The 17,916-nt window shown below is 43.3% G+C and overlaps 1 protein-coding gene across 1 annotated transcript in view; it reads left to right on the forward strand.

Moving 5' to 3' along the window:
• Positions 1-17,916, forward strand: part of LOC121001015 (leukocyte elastase inhibitor-like) — a 139,192-nt gene that overhangs the window by 67,083 nt on the left and 54,193 nt on the right. Inside the window, exons 6-7 of the mRNA XM_040431873.1 lie at positions 2,761-2,903; positions 4,216-4,383. Coding sequence (XP_040287807.1) covers positions 2,761-2,903; positions 4,216-4,383 — 311 coding nt within the window. The remainder of the gene's footprint in view (positions 1-2,760; positions 2,904-4,215; positions 4,384-17,916) is intronic.

The following is a 17,916-nucleotide window of genomic DNA, read 5'->3' on the forward strand; positions in this document are numbered from 1 at the left end:
GAACTAAAAGGATGGCAGCCATATTATTTCCCCTGATGATTGCTCCGTAGACAAAACTAATGAAAGGTATTTGGGAATATATTTATAGTAAAGTCATATTTAAGTATTTTTGTTTTCTTAATTCACGGAGAACCCGTTTAGTAATCTTAGACTGTTCCACAAAGTATCTCATCTGTACAATTACGCTTGAGACATTTGCCCCTTGGAATATTGTTAGATGGGCTATCCCAGGGGCGTTGCTAAAAACATTTGGGGTCTGGGCTCCTGATGTATTGTCCCAAGCCCCCAATGTACTGCCTGCCAGCTAGATACAACTGTATTGAATATAATGCACTGGAAGAGCTGAAGGACCTGTGATGACATCACAGGTCATGTGACCAATAAAACAGGCAGTGATTGCGGATCTGCGATGATGTTACCATCATGTGACCAGTGCAGGAGAGGACGGCAATGAAGAGGAGAAGTCATGGGGAAGAAGCTGTGGTGAGGTCTGCTGCATGAGGAGAGGTAAGTGAAGTTGTAGACTACTCAGTGTGAGAGGCAGAGCAATGCTGGGAGTTGTGGTTATTTAACTGGGATTGTATGTTAGGGCTGAAGGGAGGGATGTTATTTACATGGAACTGTATATTGGAGGGGGATGGGGGAGGGAGTGATGTTATTTACATGGAACTGTATATTGGAGGGGGATGGTGAGGGAGTGATGTTATTTACATGGGACTGTATGTTGATGGCGGCTGTGGGAGGAAGTGATGTTATTTACAAAGGACTGTATGTTGATGGCTGCTGTGGGAGGGAGTGATGTTATTTACATGGGTCTTTATGTTGATGGCGGCTGTGGAAGTGAGTAATGTTATTTACATGGAAATGTATATTGGAGGGGGATGAGGGGGGATGTTAGTTACATTGGACTGTGTGTTGGAGGTGGCTGGGAAGGGGGTGATGTTATTAACATGGTATTGTATGTTGATGGCGGCTGTGGGAGGGAGTAATATTATTTACATGGGACTGTATGTTGATGGCAGCTGTGGGAGGAAGTGATGTTATTTACAAAGGACTGTATGTTGATGGCTGCTGTGGGAGGGAGTAATGTTATTTACATGGGACTGAATGTTTGAGGGGACGATGTTTTTTACATGGGACTCTCTGGTGGAGGCAAAATAGTGTTTTTTACATCGGCCTGTATATTGGCGGGGCTGAAGGGAGGGGAGTGATGTTATTTACATGGGACTGTATGGTGGAGGGAGGAATATAACTACAGGGGGCACTGAAGGCGCATTATAAATACTGGGGGTACTGTAGGAGCATTTTAAATCCAGGGGACATTAGGTGTTCTTATTACTACTAAGAGCACTATGGGGGCCTTATTACTACTGAGGTGTCTGTAGAGAGCTTTATTACTACTGGGGGATGTGAGAGAAGGATAACCACCTAGTTTGTCTGGTCTCCTTATAAAGCTGTATGGCATGCACATACTTATACTTCTAATTGATTTGGCACCACACAAAGAAGAAGGAGAAGCGCATGAATTGCGCTAACAGGGAACAATAGGGAGGCCTTATTTCTACTGGGGGCTCTGTGAGGACATTAATAATACTGAAGGGCTCTTCTACTAATGGAGGCACTCTTGTGGACCATTATCACTGTTGGGGGCACTGTAGGAGGCAGTATTACAAATGAGGGCATTCTAGAAGGGAATTACTACTGGTGGGACTTGGATGGGCACCATTACTATGGGGGGGGGGACTATCTGTATGGCACTAATATTTCTTCAGGATAGTATTTGGAGGTATTGGGGAGCACAGCAAGCAGCAGGATAACACTGTGGAAACTCCAGGTTGGGGGATGATGATAGAAATGTGAGGAAGCTAATATGTCAGTGTGTCACACTCTGCAGAGACAAGGCATGGCTGAAGAAGTTGTCAGGACCGAATGGAGAAGATGATGACAGAGAAGATCTACATCAGAGGAGACATCACCTGGGAGGCCCTGGATGTGAGAGGTATGTTTTCCTGTATCGCAAATACAGAAAATGCGGTGTGTGGGGGGAAGGTCGACTTAGACAACTGGGCCATATTCATTGGGGCTTGAGCCCTGGCTCTTTTGAGACCCTAGCAATGACCTTGGGCTATCCCTTAACTTTTTTTTTCCTCTGAAGAGTACTTGTGGGGACAAAGGAAGGACTGCAGCAGCTGGAGGAGGGTTGGTTAGTGTTGCTGCAGCTTTGGAGTAAGGGGAGAGGGGTGGGTGGGGGGAAGGGGACAAAGCCACTGAGGTAGTGGGTAAGGTGAATTGGATAACCTCAGTAGGGATGGTGGAACAGGTTGGGGGTGGGAATCTGGGCAGGGGCTGTCATCCTCTTACACTTTTTCTTCCTCTTTGATGACTTGTCCTTAGTGTTAGACCACTGATTGGCTAAAGGGGTGACATGCCATGTATCTGCATGTCCCTGATGCAGTTTTTAAACAAGCAGCAACAGGAGTACCAGACCGGCTCTGCAGAGAATGGTGCTGTAGAAAGGGGTTAGTATACATTTTTTTTTTTTTAGGCTATTGCAGGACTTGATTCTTAATTTAATCTCAGAAAATCCCTTTAATGTAGTTTTCTTAAAATCCCTCTTACAACTCCCTGAAAAGTCTGTCCAAATTAATTATTGCTCCCCCAAATTTTTTAATCAAGCGCTATAATAACCATCTGACAATATGAAATAATTAGCATATAGGTCAATGCAAAAACCTTCTTTCATGCTGTTTCCTCTTCCAGGTAAAATAAAAGACATCTTGGCGCCAGGCTCCATTGACTCGCTCACGAAGATGGTCTTAGTAAATGCTATTTACTTTAAAGGAAACTGGAATACCAAATTTCCAGAAGAAAACACAGAACAAAAACCATTCAAAATGAGCAAGGTAATTCTGATCATGTCTTATTTGGAGTAAAGCGTGACCCCTACCCTGGGGGGCAGATGGTGTGTGTGTTTTAATTATGTACCTCAAATGTTTTACTTTCTCTGACGTATTAAGGCCCTTTATACTGCCCGATTGTTGGGCAGATTATAAAGGAAGAGTGATAATCTGCCTGTATAAAAGTGCAGCACATCACCCGATGAACGAGCAAACACTTGTTGATCAGGTGAAATAATTGTTCATGCGGACACCTAAGGCCCATTTTACACAAGCGAGTTCCACGCATTGGACTTGGCTTCTCACGTCCTGACCTCCCAGCACTGATGGGGTCGCATAGCATTATATTGATTTATGATGCTATGTAACCCTTACATTTCTGGAATGTATTGGATAAAACTGACATAATGCTGTCAGTGTTATTAAATACATTCCAGAACTCTAAGGGTTACATAGCATCATAAATCAATACAATGCTATGTGACCAATCAGTGCTGGGAGGTCAGAACGGGAGCTGCCGCATACTCATGCTGCGAGTTCGATGCGTGGAACTCGCTCATCTGAAAGGGGTCTAAATCACTGTTTGTGGGCATCAGATCGTGCTGTCTAAACAGCGATCTCCTACCCAGAAACAATGAATCTGTATGGGGATGAGCAATGGCACTAGCAGTTGCTCGGCCCCATACAGTGGTGGGTATCCCTGCAGGAAAATGCAGTTTTCACCTCCACTGACGAACAAGCAGTTGTCAGGAAGGAACATTTTCTTCCCAACAATGACTTTCTCCATCGTGCATTGTAAACGGACCTTAAAAGGGTTTTAATATTAGGATAGGTCATCAGAATCTGATCTGTGGGGGTCCGACACTTGGCACCCCCACCAATCAGCTGTATGAAGGAAAGGCACGTGCAGTGCCATCCATAGACATAGCAACGAGCAGGAAGAGAGAAGGGAGACGGCAAGTGCACACTGCGCGTGCCTTCCCTTCATATAGCTGATCGGCGGTGGTGCCGGGTGTCAGACCCTTGCCGATCTGATATTGAGGACTCATCCTGAGGATAGGTCATCAATATTATAGCCCGGAGAACACCTTTAAGTACAGGAATAGTAATCAGTCCACTAATGACTCCCATACGATAAGAACTGATTTGGGACATCCAAGGAATGGGAACCCCATAGTTAAATAGTAGCTGATAGAATTGTTTAACTACAAGGAGGAAGACAATCATATAATATGCATGCACAGTCTAAGAACCAAAACAAACATGAAATATTATGTAAAATTGTTATAATAGTAATAAAATGTGCATTTTTGAACAGACAAAAAGTAAACTGGTTCCAATGATGTTCCAAAGGAATAAGTTTAACATATCATACATTGAAGAGCTTGAGACAAAGGTGTTGGAACTCCCTTATGTTGATAATAAATTAAGCATGATATTATTACTACCAGATGAAATTAAGGACAACTCTACTGGACTAGAAAAGGTGAGTCACTGATATCTGATGCTTTCTTGATATGTACTACACAGATTAGAAACTACGGGTACCTTATAAATAATACATAACTTTTAATAATTTATTGCTAAAATATGCCCTAAAAATCAATGTCAATGTTCCACTTGTGCAAAACCACATAAAACGCAGCACCACTTAGTACTTAGTACTGGGGATCACAGGGTCTCTAATAATGAGTCTCTGAAATCTCTCTTGAGGACCGATGTACTCACTAACTGTCCGTTTTAGTCCCTGCGCTGCAAAGGTGACTGCCCAGCTTCGTCAAATGCTACGATAGAGGACCCTAGTGCCAATACATGATAATTGTTTGCATTTTGTCCCACCTAAATCAACAAGTGAGGGACCCTAATGCCAATACACAATAATTGTCCACAAATTGTTCCAATGCGTTTCGTTGGTTCCAAGCCAACTCATCAACTCTTGATGACTTGTCAATTAATACGTGCCTATGTTGTAAAGACACTAACTCAGGTTTATACTTTGGAGAACAATGTGAGATGCCCCACCAGATTGGACTTTTTAACCCTTGCCAGCATAAGCCCTAATGCTCCATGTACTGCCATCATACAGACATGAACATTTCCCCCCATCTGTTTGTCTATTGATGATGGGCGTGGAGACTGAGGAGAATGTATGCCCTAATCATCTTCCTCTTCCCGCCCTCCTCCTGGCCCATTTCACTGTGACCGCTGGAGATGCACATAGAGATCACCAATGTATCTCACAGCGGTCTTGTGATATACGCGTCATCATCCGGCCATAGCACATGACCGGTCACATGGAGATTCACTTGGTTCAGTGGGGGCAGGATTGGCTTCCTGGGTCGCCTCTAAAAAGCGCCAATGTGGACGACGACTCTGACGCTGCCACACGCAAGACACCAGCCTCACTCCATGTCTACCGATACATGAGGAGGAGAGCTAAGTATTTCTAGGTTTTTGGTGTTTGACTATCGCTGCGCTAATGCTAATTTATCATAGTCTTACTTGACTGCATATGACTGTGTGTTGAATATAATATATATCCAGGACTGTGGCGACTGACCATCGCTTTCCTGGTTGTAAGCAATTAAATGTCATACCTGAGTTGGTGTCTTTACAACATAGGCACGTATTGATTGACGAGTCCACTAATGAGTTGGCTTGGAACCAATGAAACGCGTTGGTACAATTTGTGGACAATTATTGTGTATTGGCATTAGGGTCCCTCACTTGTTGATGTACGTAGGTGGGACAAAGTGCGAACAATTATCATGTATTGGCACTAGGGTCCTCCACCCTAGCATTTGACTGGGCAGTCACCTTTGCGGCGCAGGGACTAGGATGAACAGTTAGTGAGTACATCGGTCCTGTGGGGTCACCCTTTATAGGGTGAGTTACAATATTCCCCGGAGACTAGAGTTGGCAGGGTCAAGTACATTTCAGAGACCCAGTATTAGAGACCCTGTGATCCCCTGGCGCTGTGTTTTATGTGGTTTTGCACAAGTGTAACATTGACAGTATTTTGCTGAAAGCATATAAAATATGCTATGTTAGGAGTGGAGTTCAAATTCAGTCAAATCTTGAAATTGTAGCATGACCGCAGTTAAATGGGTTTTCCGGCAGATAAAAATTCTGGTGTTCCCTAAAGGGGTTCTTCAGGCCTATCCTATTAAATGGCCCTTTAACTCCTTCAAGACCAAGCCAGTTTTCACCATAAGGACCAGGCCACATTTTGAAAATCTGACTTTACTTTATCGTTATATTGTAAATTGGCAGGGGTGTTGCCACGGGAGAGTGCACCTAATTCTCTGAATTCATGTTGGTTGAGCCACTAAACCCAGTTACAAAATGATGGCAACATAAAGGAGACATATGGGGAATGCAATATAATAACAATTTTATGAGGTATCACTATCCATCATAAAAGCAAAGAAATTCAAATTTAGAAAATAGTGAATTTTTCAAAATTTTGTGTAAATGTATTTTTATTTTTTTATAAAGGAAACATATTGATTCAAATTTACCACTAAGGGCTCATGCACACGACCATATGGCTTTTTCAGTGTTTTGCGGTCCGTTTTTTACGGATACGTTGTTCCGTTTTTTGTTTCCTTTCCGTTTTTCCATCTGTTTTTCCGTATGCCATATACAGTATACAGTAATTACATAGAAAAAATTGGGCTGGGCATAACATTTTCAATAGATGGTTCCGCAAAAACGGAACGGATACGGAAGACATACGGATGCATTTCCATATGTGTTCAGTTTTTTTTGGATGGAGCCAAGCACCGTGATTTGTGGACAAGAATAGGACATGTTCTATCTTTTCACAATACGGAAATACTGAAATGGAATGCACAAGGAGACACTTCAGTTTTTTTTGCTGAACCATTGAAATGAATGGTTCAGTATATGTACCGCATACTGAACTAAAAAAACGGCCAGTATGCTGAACGCAAAATACTGTCGTGTGCATGAGCCCTAAGGGTACTTTCACACTAGCGTTTTTCTTTTCCGGCACTGAGTTCCGTCAAAAGGGCTTAATGCCAGAAAAGAACTGATCAAGTATATACCCATGCATTCTGAATAGAGAGTAATGGATGCATCAGGATGTCTTCAGTTCAGTCATTTTGACTGATCAGGCAAAAGATAAAACCGTAGCATGCTACAGTTTTATCTCCGGCGAAAAAAACTGAAGACTTGCCTGAATGCCGGATCTGGCATTTTTTTCCATAGGAATGTATTAGTGACGGATCCGGCATTCAAAATACCGGAAGGCCGGATTAGTCCTTCCGGTCTGCGCATGCCGAAAAAAAAAGGTGAAAAAAATAAATGCCGAATCCTGATAAATGCAGGATCCTGATCAGTCTTACTAATGCCATCAGTTGGCATACGTTTTGCCGGATCCGGGAGGCAGTTCCGGCAACGGAACTGCTTTCCAGGTCACTCTGCCAAAAAAAAGAAAAGGTAGCCTAACATGAATTACAATATGTCACGAGAAAACAATCTTAGAATCACTTGGATAAGTAAAAATGTTCCAAAGTTATTACCACATAAAGTGTGGTATTCGTTATGAATGAATATAGTTGTATTAAGTCCGACTATCATTCATTCATAACGAATAGGAGCGCTCCACACCTCTTACTGACACGTGGGACGCCTAGGATAGCGCAGCAACTAAAGACACTACAGTTGCAGTGATACATTCACGCTCTGCGCACAGAGCTCCCCCAGTCACATACAGGAAATGGTAATGTAACCATTTACTTTATTACAATACTTACCAAAGTGACGATAACAATTAACAAGATTGCAAAAGAACAATGGAGCTCTCATTGAATATATTTACAAGGAAGCATTTATGTATCTAAAATGGACTCCAAAATGTTCCACTGAGATAAATGTAACCAGTGCAATCGAAGTTGGAATTCTATGGCCACATGGAAAAATTAACTCATTGTAATGGGTTGTGATTAGTGTTGGGTGCGAATATTCGAAGCACGAATTTTAATCACGAATCTCGGCACTTCGAGAATTTGCGAATATTTCGAATATAGAGCTATATATTCGTATTCACGAATATTCAAAAAATTTTTTAATCTAAACTCATGATCCCTCCCTGCTTCTTACTTGTGGGCCAATGAGAAGGCTGCAATGTCTTTGTCTGAGCTTAAAGGGAACCTGTCACCAGGATTTTGTGTAGAGAGCTGAGGACATGGGTTGCTAGATGGCGGCTAGCACTTCCGCAATACCCAGTCCCCATAGATTTCTGGGCTTTTATTGTGTAAAAAAAAAAACTATTTGATACATATGCAAATTAACCTGAGACGAGTCCTGTCCATATAATGAGTCAGGCACAGGACTCATCTCAGGTTAATTTGCATATGTATCAAATTGTTTTTTTTACACAATAAAAGCACACAGAGCTATGGGGACTGGGTATTGCGGATGTGCTAGCGGCCATCTAGTAACCCATGTCCTCAGCTCTATACACAAAATCCCAGTGACAGGTTCCCTTTAACAACATCCCTAGCAACCAATAGGAAAGCTGCCTACCCCTTTACTATATAAGAACCTCCCCAGCAGCCATTTTCTGCTGTTTTATGGAGTTCTGAGAGAGACAGCAGTGTCATTGCTGTGCTCTGTGCTTTACTGTTTAATTACATTAGTTAGTTAGTTAGTTAGTTAGTGAGTTAGCTTATATATACAATACAGATAGTTAATGGGAGATAGTCAGTGTAGGTTAGATAGTGATATAGTGTTGCTGATAGGTTCCAGTGCACGGTGTTAGGTAATGTGATAGGTTCTGCTGTCCATACATACATGCTACAGACATAGTGCTCCAATGTCACAAGTTCACAACAATACTTAGTACACCAGTCAGTAATATGTAGTCAGACCTGCTAAAATGTGAAGTTGCCTGTATTGTGCCAAAATATGCGCATCATTAATTGGCGATTGGAGCACTTTATCTGCATATAAAGCTATTGTAATGTTCTGCCGTGCCAACCATTTTCTCCAGTCTCAGGGAACTTCTAGCAGCTTAAAAAATGTAGCAAAAGTGACCCACTCCTGTATTTCGCGCTCAATACGCAAATATTACACTGCCGATTTTCGCAATCAATAAAATATTCGCAAATTCTCGAATTCGCAAAAATATGATGAATATTCGCCCAAATATTCGCGAAATATCGCAAAATCGAATATTGCCCCTGCCGCTCATCCCTAGTTGTGATATGAAACGGACATCTGCGGTCCCACAGAGAGAATATTAATAACAACAGGAGTTGTCTATATGGAATATTAAAACGACACTCATCTTCTAAGTGACATTGATACATAATAAGTGGGTTAACTGAGCGGGAAATTAGATTTGATACATACGGTATATGTTTGTGGAAAATCCAGATAATTTAATCTTATCTATATAGAGATTACTGCCACACCTAATTCTATATTTTTATAATTATCTACATACAGTCAGGTCCATAAATATTGGGACATCGACACAATTGTAACATTTTTGGCTCTATACACCACCACAATGGATTTGAAATGAAACAAACAAGATGTGCTTTAACTGCAGACTGCCAGCTTTAATTTGAGGGTATTTACATCCAAATCAGGTGAACGGTGTAGGAATTACAACAGTTTGCATATGTGCCTCCCACTTGTTAAGGAAGCAAAAGTAATGGGACAATTGGCTTCTCAGCTGTTCCATGGCCAGGTGTGTGTTATTCCCTCATTATCCCAATTACAATGAGCAGATACAAGGTCCAGAGTTCATTTCAAGTGTGCTATTTGCATTTGGAATCTGTTGCTGTCAACTCTCAAGAAGAGATCCAAAGAGCTGTCACTATCAGTGAAGCAAGCCATCATTAGGCTGAAAAAACCAAGCAAACCCATCAGAGAGATAGCAAAAACATTAGGGTGGTCAAAACAACTGTTTGGAACATTCTTTAAAAGAAGAAACACACCGGTGAGCTCAGCAACACCAAAAGACTCGGAAGACCACGGAAAACAACTGTGGTGGATGACTGAAGAATTATTTCCCTGGTGAAGAAAATACCCTACACAACTGTTTGCCAGATCAAGAACACTCTCCAGGAGGTAGGTGTATGTGTGTCAAAGTCAACAATCAAGAGACTTCACCAGAGTAAATACAGAGGGTTCACCACAAGATGTAAACCATTGGTGAGCCTCAAAAACAGGAAGGTCAGATTAGAGTTTGCCAAACGACATCTAAAAAGCCTTCACAGTTCTGGAACAACATCCTATGGACAGATGAGACCAAGATCAACTTGTACCAAAGTGATGGGAAGAGAAGAGTATGGAGAAGGAAAGGAACTGCTCATGATCCTAAGCATACCACCTCATCAGTGAAGCATGGTGGTGGTAGTGTCATGGCATGGGCATGTATGGCTGCCAATGGAACTGGTTCTCTTGTATTTATTGATGATGTGACTGCTGACAAAAGCAGCAGGATGAATCCTGAAGTGTTTCGGGCAATATTATCTTCTCATATTCAGCCAAATGCTTCAGAACTCTTTGGATGGCGCTTCACAGTGCAGATGGACAATGACCCAAAGCATACTGCAAAAGCAACCAAAGAGTTTTTTAAGTGAAAGAAGTGGAATGTTATGCAATGGCCAAGTCAATCACCTGACCTGAATCCGATTGAGCATGCATTTCACTTGCTGAAGACAAAACTGAAGGGAAAATGCCCCAAGAACAAGCAGGAACTGAAGACAGTTGCAGTAGAGGCCTGGCAAAGCATCACCAGGGATAAAACCCAGCGTCTGGTGATGTCTATGCGTTCCAGACTTCAGGCTGTAATTGACTGCAAAGGATTTGCAACCAAGTATTAAAAAGTGAAAGTTTGATTTATGATTATTATTATGTCCCATTACTTTTGGTTCCTTAACAAGTGGGAGGCACATAAGCAAACTGTTGTAATTCCTACACCGTTCACCTGGTTTGGATGTAAATACCCTCAAATTAACCGCCTCCGGACCGCCTAACGCAGGATCGCGTTCCGGAGGCGGCAGCCCTGCGCACAGTCACGCATATACGCGTCATCTCGCGAGACGCGAGATTTCCTGTGAACGCGCGCACACAGGCGCGCGCGTTCACAGGATCGGAAGGTAAGCGAGTGGATCTCCAGCCTGCCAGCGGCGATCGTTCGCTGGCAGGCTGGAGATGTGATTTTTTAAATTCCTAACAGGTATATTAGACGCTGTTTTGATAACAGCGTCTAATATACCTGCTACCTGGTCCTCTAGTGGTCCCTTTTGTTTGGATCGACCAGCAGAGGACACAGGTAGCTCAGCAATATGTAGCACCAAACACCACTACACTACACCCCCCCTGTCACTTATTAACCCCTTATTCACCCCTGATCACCCCATATAGACTCCCTGATCACCCCCCTGTCATTGATCACCCCCATGTCATTGATCACCCCCTTGTAAAGCTCCATTCAGACGTCCGTATGATTTTTACGGATCCACTGATAGATGGATCGGATCCGCAAAACACATACGAACGTCTGAATGGTGCCTTACAGGGGGGTGATCAATGACGGGGGTGATCACCCCATATAGACTCCCTGATCACCCCCCTGTCATTGATCACCCCCCTGTAAGGCTCAATTCAGACGTCCGTATGATTTTTACGGATCCACTGATACATGGATCGGATCCGCAAAACACATACAGACGTCTGAATGGAGCCTTACAGGGGGGTGATCACCCCATATAGACTCCCTGATCACCCCCCTGTCATTGATCACCCCCCTGTAAGGCTCTATTCAGATGTCCGTATGTTTTTTACGGATCCACGGATACATGGATCGGATCCGCAAAACACATACAGACGTCTGAATGGAGCCTTACAGGGGGGTGATCACCCCATATAGACTCCCTGATCACCCCCCTGTCATTTATCACCCCCCTGTAAGGCTGCATTCAGATGTCCGTATGTTTTTTACGGATCCACGGATACATGGATCGGATCCGCAAAACACATACAGACGTCTGAATGGAGCCTTACAGGGGGGTGATCACCCCATATAGACTCCCTGATAACCCCCTGTCATTGATCACCCCCCCGTAAGGCTCCATTCAGATGTCCGTATGTTTTTTACGGATCCACGGATACATGGATGGGATCCGCAAAACACATACGGACATCTGAATGGAGCCTTACAGGGGGGTGATCAATGACAAGGGGGGTGATCACCCCATATAGACTCCCTGATCACCCCCCCTGTCATTTATCACCCCCCTGTCATTTATTACCTCCCTGTAAGGCTGCATTCAGATGTCCGTATGTTTTTTTACGGATCCACGGATACATGGATCGGATCCGCAAAACACATATGGACATCTGAATGGAGCCTTATAGGGGGGTGATCAATGACAGGGGGGTGATCACCCCATATAGACTCCCTGATCACCTTCCTGTCATTGATCACCCCCCTGTAAGGCTCCATTCAGATGTCCGTATGTTTTTTACGGATCCACAGATACATGGATCGGATCCGCAAAACACATACAGACATCTGAATGGAGCCTTACAGGGGGGTGATCAATGACAGGGGGGTGATCACCCCATATAGACTCCCTGATCACCCCCCTGTCATTGATCACCCCCCTGTAAGGCTGCATTCAGATGTCCGTATGTTTTTCACGGATCCACGGATACATGGATCGGATCCGCAAAACACATACGGACATCTGAATGGAGCCTTACAGAGGGGTGATCAATGACAAGGGGGGTGATCACCCCATATAGACTCCCTGATCACCCCCCTGTCATTGATCACCCCCCTGTCATTGATCACCCCCCTGTAAGGCTCCATTCAGACTTTTTTTGGCCCAAGTTAGCGGAATTTTTTTTTATTTTTCTTACAAAGTCTCATATTCCACTAACTTGTGTAAAAAAATAAAATCTCACATGAACTCACCATACCCCTCAAGGAATCCAATTGCGTAAAATTTTTTAGACATTTATATTCCAGACTTCTTCTCACGCTTTAGGGCCCCTAGAATGCCAGGGCAGTATAAATACCCCACATGTGACCCCATTTCGGAAAGAAGACACCCCAAGGTATTCCGTGAGGGGCATATTGAGTCCATGAAAGATTGAAATTTTTGTCCCAAGTTAGCGCAAAGGGAGATTTTAAGAGAAAAAAAATAAAAAATCAATTTCCGCTAACTTGTGCCAAAAAAAAAAAAATTCGATGAACTCGCCATGCCCCTCATTGAATACCTTGGGGTGTCTTCTTTCCAAAATGGGGTCACATGTGGGGTATTTATACTGCCCTGGCATTTTAGGGGCCCTAAAGCGTGAGAAGAAGTCTCTGATCCAAATGTCTAAAAATGCCCTCATAAAAGGAATGTGGGCCCCTTTGCGCATCTAGGCTGCAAAAAAGTGTCACACATCTGGTATCGCCGTACTCAGGAGAAGTTGGGCAATGTGTTTTGGGGTGTCATTTTAATACACATAAATATCTTGGTCAAATGCCAACTTTGTATAAAAAATGGGAAAAGTTGTCTTTTGCCGAGATATTTCTCTCACCCAGCATGAGTATATGTAAAAAGACACCCCAAAACACATTGCCCAACTTCTCCTGAATACGGCGATACCACATGTGTGACACTTTTTTGCAGCCTACGTGGGCAAACGGGCCCACATTCCAAAGAGCACCTTTAGGATTTCACAGGTCATTTACCTACTTACCACACATTAGGGCCCCTAGAATGCCAGGGCAGTATAACTACCCCTATACCCATGCTGGGTGAGAGAAATATCTTGGCAAAAGACAACTTTTCACATTTTTTTATACAAAGTTGGCATTTGACCGAGATATTTATCTCACCCAGCATGGGTATATGTAAAATGACACCCCAAAACACATTGCCCAACTTCTCCTGAGTACGGCAATACCAGATGTGTGACACTTTTTTGCAGCCTAGGTGGGCAAAGGGGCCCACATTCCAAAGAGCACCTTTCGGATTTCACCGGCCATTTTTTACAGATTTTGATTTCAAACTACTTCTCACGCATTCGGGCCCCTAAAATGCCAGGGCACTATAACTACCCCACAAGTGACCCCATTTTGGAAAGAAGACACCCCCAGGTATTTCGTGATGGGCATAGTGAGTTCATGGAAGTTTTTATTTTTTGTCACAAGTTAGTGGATTATGAGACTTTGTAAGAAAAAAAAAAAAGAAAAAAAAATCCTCATTTTCCGCTAACTTGTGACAAAAAATAAAAAGTTCTATGAACTCACTATGCCCATCAGCGAATACCTTAGGGTGTCTACTTTCCGAAATGGGGTCATTTGTGGGGTGTTTGTACTGTCTGGCCATTGTAGAACCTCAGGAAACATGACAGGTGCTCAGAAAGTCAGAGCTGCTTCAAAAAGCGGAAATTCACATTTTTGTACCATAGTTTGTAAACGCTATAACTTTTACCCAAACCATTTTTTTCTACCCAAACATTTTTTTTTTATCAAAGACATGTAGAAAAATAAATTTAGAGAAAAATTTATATATGGATGTTGTTTTTTTTGCTAAATTTTACAACTGAAAGTGAAAAATTTCATTTTTTTGCAAAAAAATCGTTAAATTTCGATTAATAACAAAAAAAGTAAAAATGTCAGCAGCAATGAAATATGACCAAATGAAATCTCCATTAGTGAGAAGAAAAGGAGGTAAAATTCATTTGGGTGGTAAGTTGCATTACCGAGCAATAAACGGTTAAAGTAGTGTAGGTCAGAAGTGTAAAAAGTGGCCTGGTCATTAAGGGTGTTTAAGCTAAGGGGGCTCAGGTGGTTAAAGCTGACAGTCTGCAGTTAAAGCACATCTTGTTCATTTCATTTCAAATCCATTGTGGTGGTGTATAGAGCCAAAAATGTTACAATTGTGTCAATGTCCCAATATTTATGGACCTGACTGTATTTCTTACATATTTTATTTGTTTTTTATTAGTTGTTTGTTTTTTCATTTTTCATACTATTGATTTATTCCAAATATGATTAATTGTATACTGCTGCAAAATAAATCATTTGGCCGCATTATACCAATCATATTGAAAAGTGTGTGTCAAACATGTATCCTAAAAATAAGAATATGGTGTGATGTGGAGCATATAGATATAATTGACGTAGTTGTTTTTAATCTATTTTATTTCTATTTTTGGTTGTGTATATGTGGTCTATTTTGAATAAACTATCTTTAAGCTAGGGCTACACGACGACATGTGTCACGCGACACATAGAGCACAACTACACTGCAACATGTGTCTCGTGACATTTTGTTGCACCAATGTCGTGCGACAATTTTTATAATGATAGTCTGCGAATGGATTTTTTGCGACTTTCGTGTCGCAGTTCTAGCAAGTCGCATGTCGCAGTGCGACACCATAGACTACCATTATAAAAATTGTCGCGCAACATTAATGTCGCATGACACATGTTGTAGTGTAGTTGTGCCCTATGTGTCGCGCGACACATAGGGCACAACTATACTGCAACATGTGTCACGTGACATTAACCGCCTCCGGACCGCCTAAAGCAGGATCGCGTTCCGGAGGCGGCAGCCCTGCGCAGAGTCACGCATATATGCGTCATCTCGCGAGACGCGAGATTTCCTGTGAACGCGCGCACACAGGCGCGCGCGTTCACAGGATCGGAAGGTAAGCGAGTGGATCTCCAGCCTGCCAGCGGCGATCGTTCGCTGGCAGGCTGGAGATGTGATTTTTTTAACCCCTAACAGGTATATTAGACGCTGTTTTGATAACAGCGTCTAATATACCTGCTACCTGGTCCTCTGGTGGTCCCTTTTGTTTGGATCGACCACCAGAGGACACAGGTAGCTCAGTAAAGTAGCACCAAACACCACTACACTACACTCCCCCCCCCCCGTCACTTATTAACCCCTTATTAGCCCCTGATCACCCCATATAGACTCCCTGATCACCCCCCTGTCATTGATCACCCCCCTGTAAAGCTCCATTCAGACGTCCGCATGATTTTTACGGATCCACTGATAGATGGATCGGATCCGCAAAACGCATACGGACGTCTGAATGGAGCCTTACAGGGGCGTGATCAATGACTGTGGTGATCACCCCATATAGACTCCCTGATCACCCCCCTGTCATTGATTACCCCCCTGTCATTGATCACCCCCCTGTAAAGCTCCATTCAGACGTCCGCATGATTTTTACGGATCCACTGATAGATGGATCGGATCCGCAAAACGCATACGGACGTCTGAATGGAGCCTTACAGGGGCGTGATCAATGACTGTGGTGATCACCCCATATAGACTCCCTGATCACCCCCCCTGTCATTGATTACCCCCCTGTCATTGATCACCCCCCTGTAAAGCTCCATTCAGACGTCCGCATGATTTTTACGGATCCACTGATAGATGGATCGGATCCGCAAAACACATACAGGCGTCTCCCTGGAGCCTTCCAGGGGGGGTGATCACCCCATATAGACTCCCTGATCACCCCCCTGTCATTGATCACCCCCCCTGTCATTGATCACCCCCCCTGTCAGGCTGCATTCAGATGTCCGTATGATTTTTACGGATCCACGGATACATGGATCGGATCCGCAAAACACATACAGACGTCTGAATGGAGCCTTACAGGGGCGTGATCAATGACTGTGGTGATCACCCCATATAGACTCCCTGATCACCCCCCTGTCATTGATTACCCCCCTGTCATTGATCACCCCCCTGTAAAGCTCCATTCAGACGTCCGCATGATTTTTACGGATCCACTGATAGATGGATCGGATCCGCAAAACACATACAGACGTCTGAATGGAGCCTTACAGGGGCGTGATCAATGACTGTGGTGATCACCCCATATAGACTCCCTGATCACCTCCCTGTCATTGATTACCCCCCTGTCATTGATCACCCCCCTGTAAAGCTCCATTCAGACGTCCGCATGATTTTTACGGATCCACTGATAGATGGATCGGATCCGCAAAACACATACAGGCGTCTCCCTGGAGCCTTCCAGGGGGGGTGATCACCCCATATAGACTCCCTGATCACCCCCCTGTCATTGATCACCCCCCCTGTCATTGATCACCCCCCCTGTCAGGCTGCATTCAGATGTCCGTATGATTTTTACGGATCCACGGATACATGGATCGGATCCGCAAAACACATACGGACATCTGAATGGAGCCTTATAGGGGGGTGATCAATGACAGAAGGGTGATCACCCCATATAGACTCCCTGATCACCCCCCTGTCATTGATCAGCCCTCTGTAAGGCTCCATTCAGACATTTTTTTGGGCCCAAGTTAGCGGAAATTATTTATTTTTTTCTTACAAAGTCTCATATTCCACTAACTTGTGTCAAAAAATAAAATCTCACATGAACTCACCATACCCCTCACGGAATCCAAATGCGTAAAATTTTTTAGACATTTATATTCCAGACTTCTTCTCACGCTTTAGGGCCCCTAGAATGCCAGGGCAGTATAAATACCCCACATGTGACCCCATTTCGGAAAGAAGACACCCCCAGGTATTCCGTGAGGGGCATATTGAGTCCATGAAAGATTGAATTTTTTGTCCCAAGTTAGCAGAAAGGGAGACTTTGTGAGAAAAAAATAAATAAAATCAATTTCCGCTAACTTGTGCCAAAAAAAAATAATTTCTATGAACTCGCCATGCCCCTCATTGAATACCTTGGGGTGTCTTCTTTCCAAAATGGGGTCACATGTGGGGTATTTATACTGCCCTGGCATTCTAGGGGCCCTAAAGCGTGAGAAGAAGTCTGGGATCCAAATGTCTAAAAATGCCCTCATAAAAGGAATGTGGGCCCCTTTGCGCATCTAGGCTGCAAAAAAGTGTCACACATGTGGTATCGCTGTACTCAGGAGAAATTGGGCAATGTGTTTTGGGGTGTCATTTTACATATACCCATGCTGGGTGAGATAAATATCTTGGTCAAATGCCAACTTTGTATAAAAAAATGG

Source organism: Bufo bufo, chromosome 5, assembly GCF_905171765.1.
Source record: "Bufo bufo chromosome 5, aBufBuf1.1, whole genome shotgun sequence".
Classification (NCBI taxonomy): Eukaryota; Metazoa; Chordata; class Amphibia; order Anura; family Bufonidae; genus Bufo; species Bufo bufo.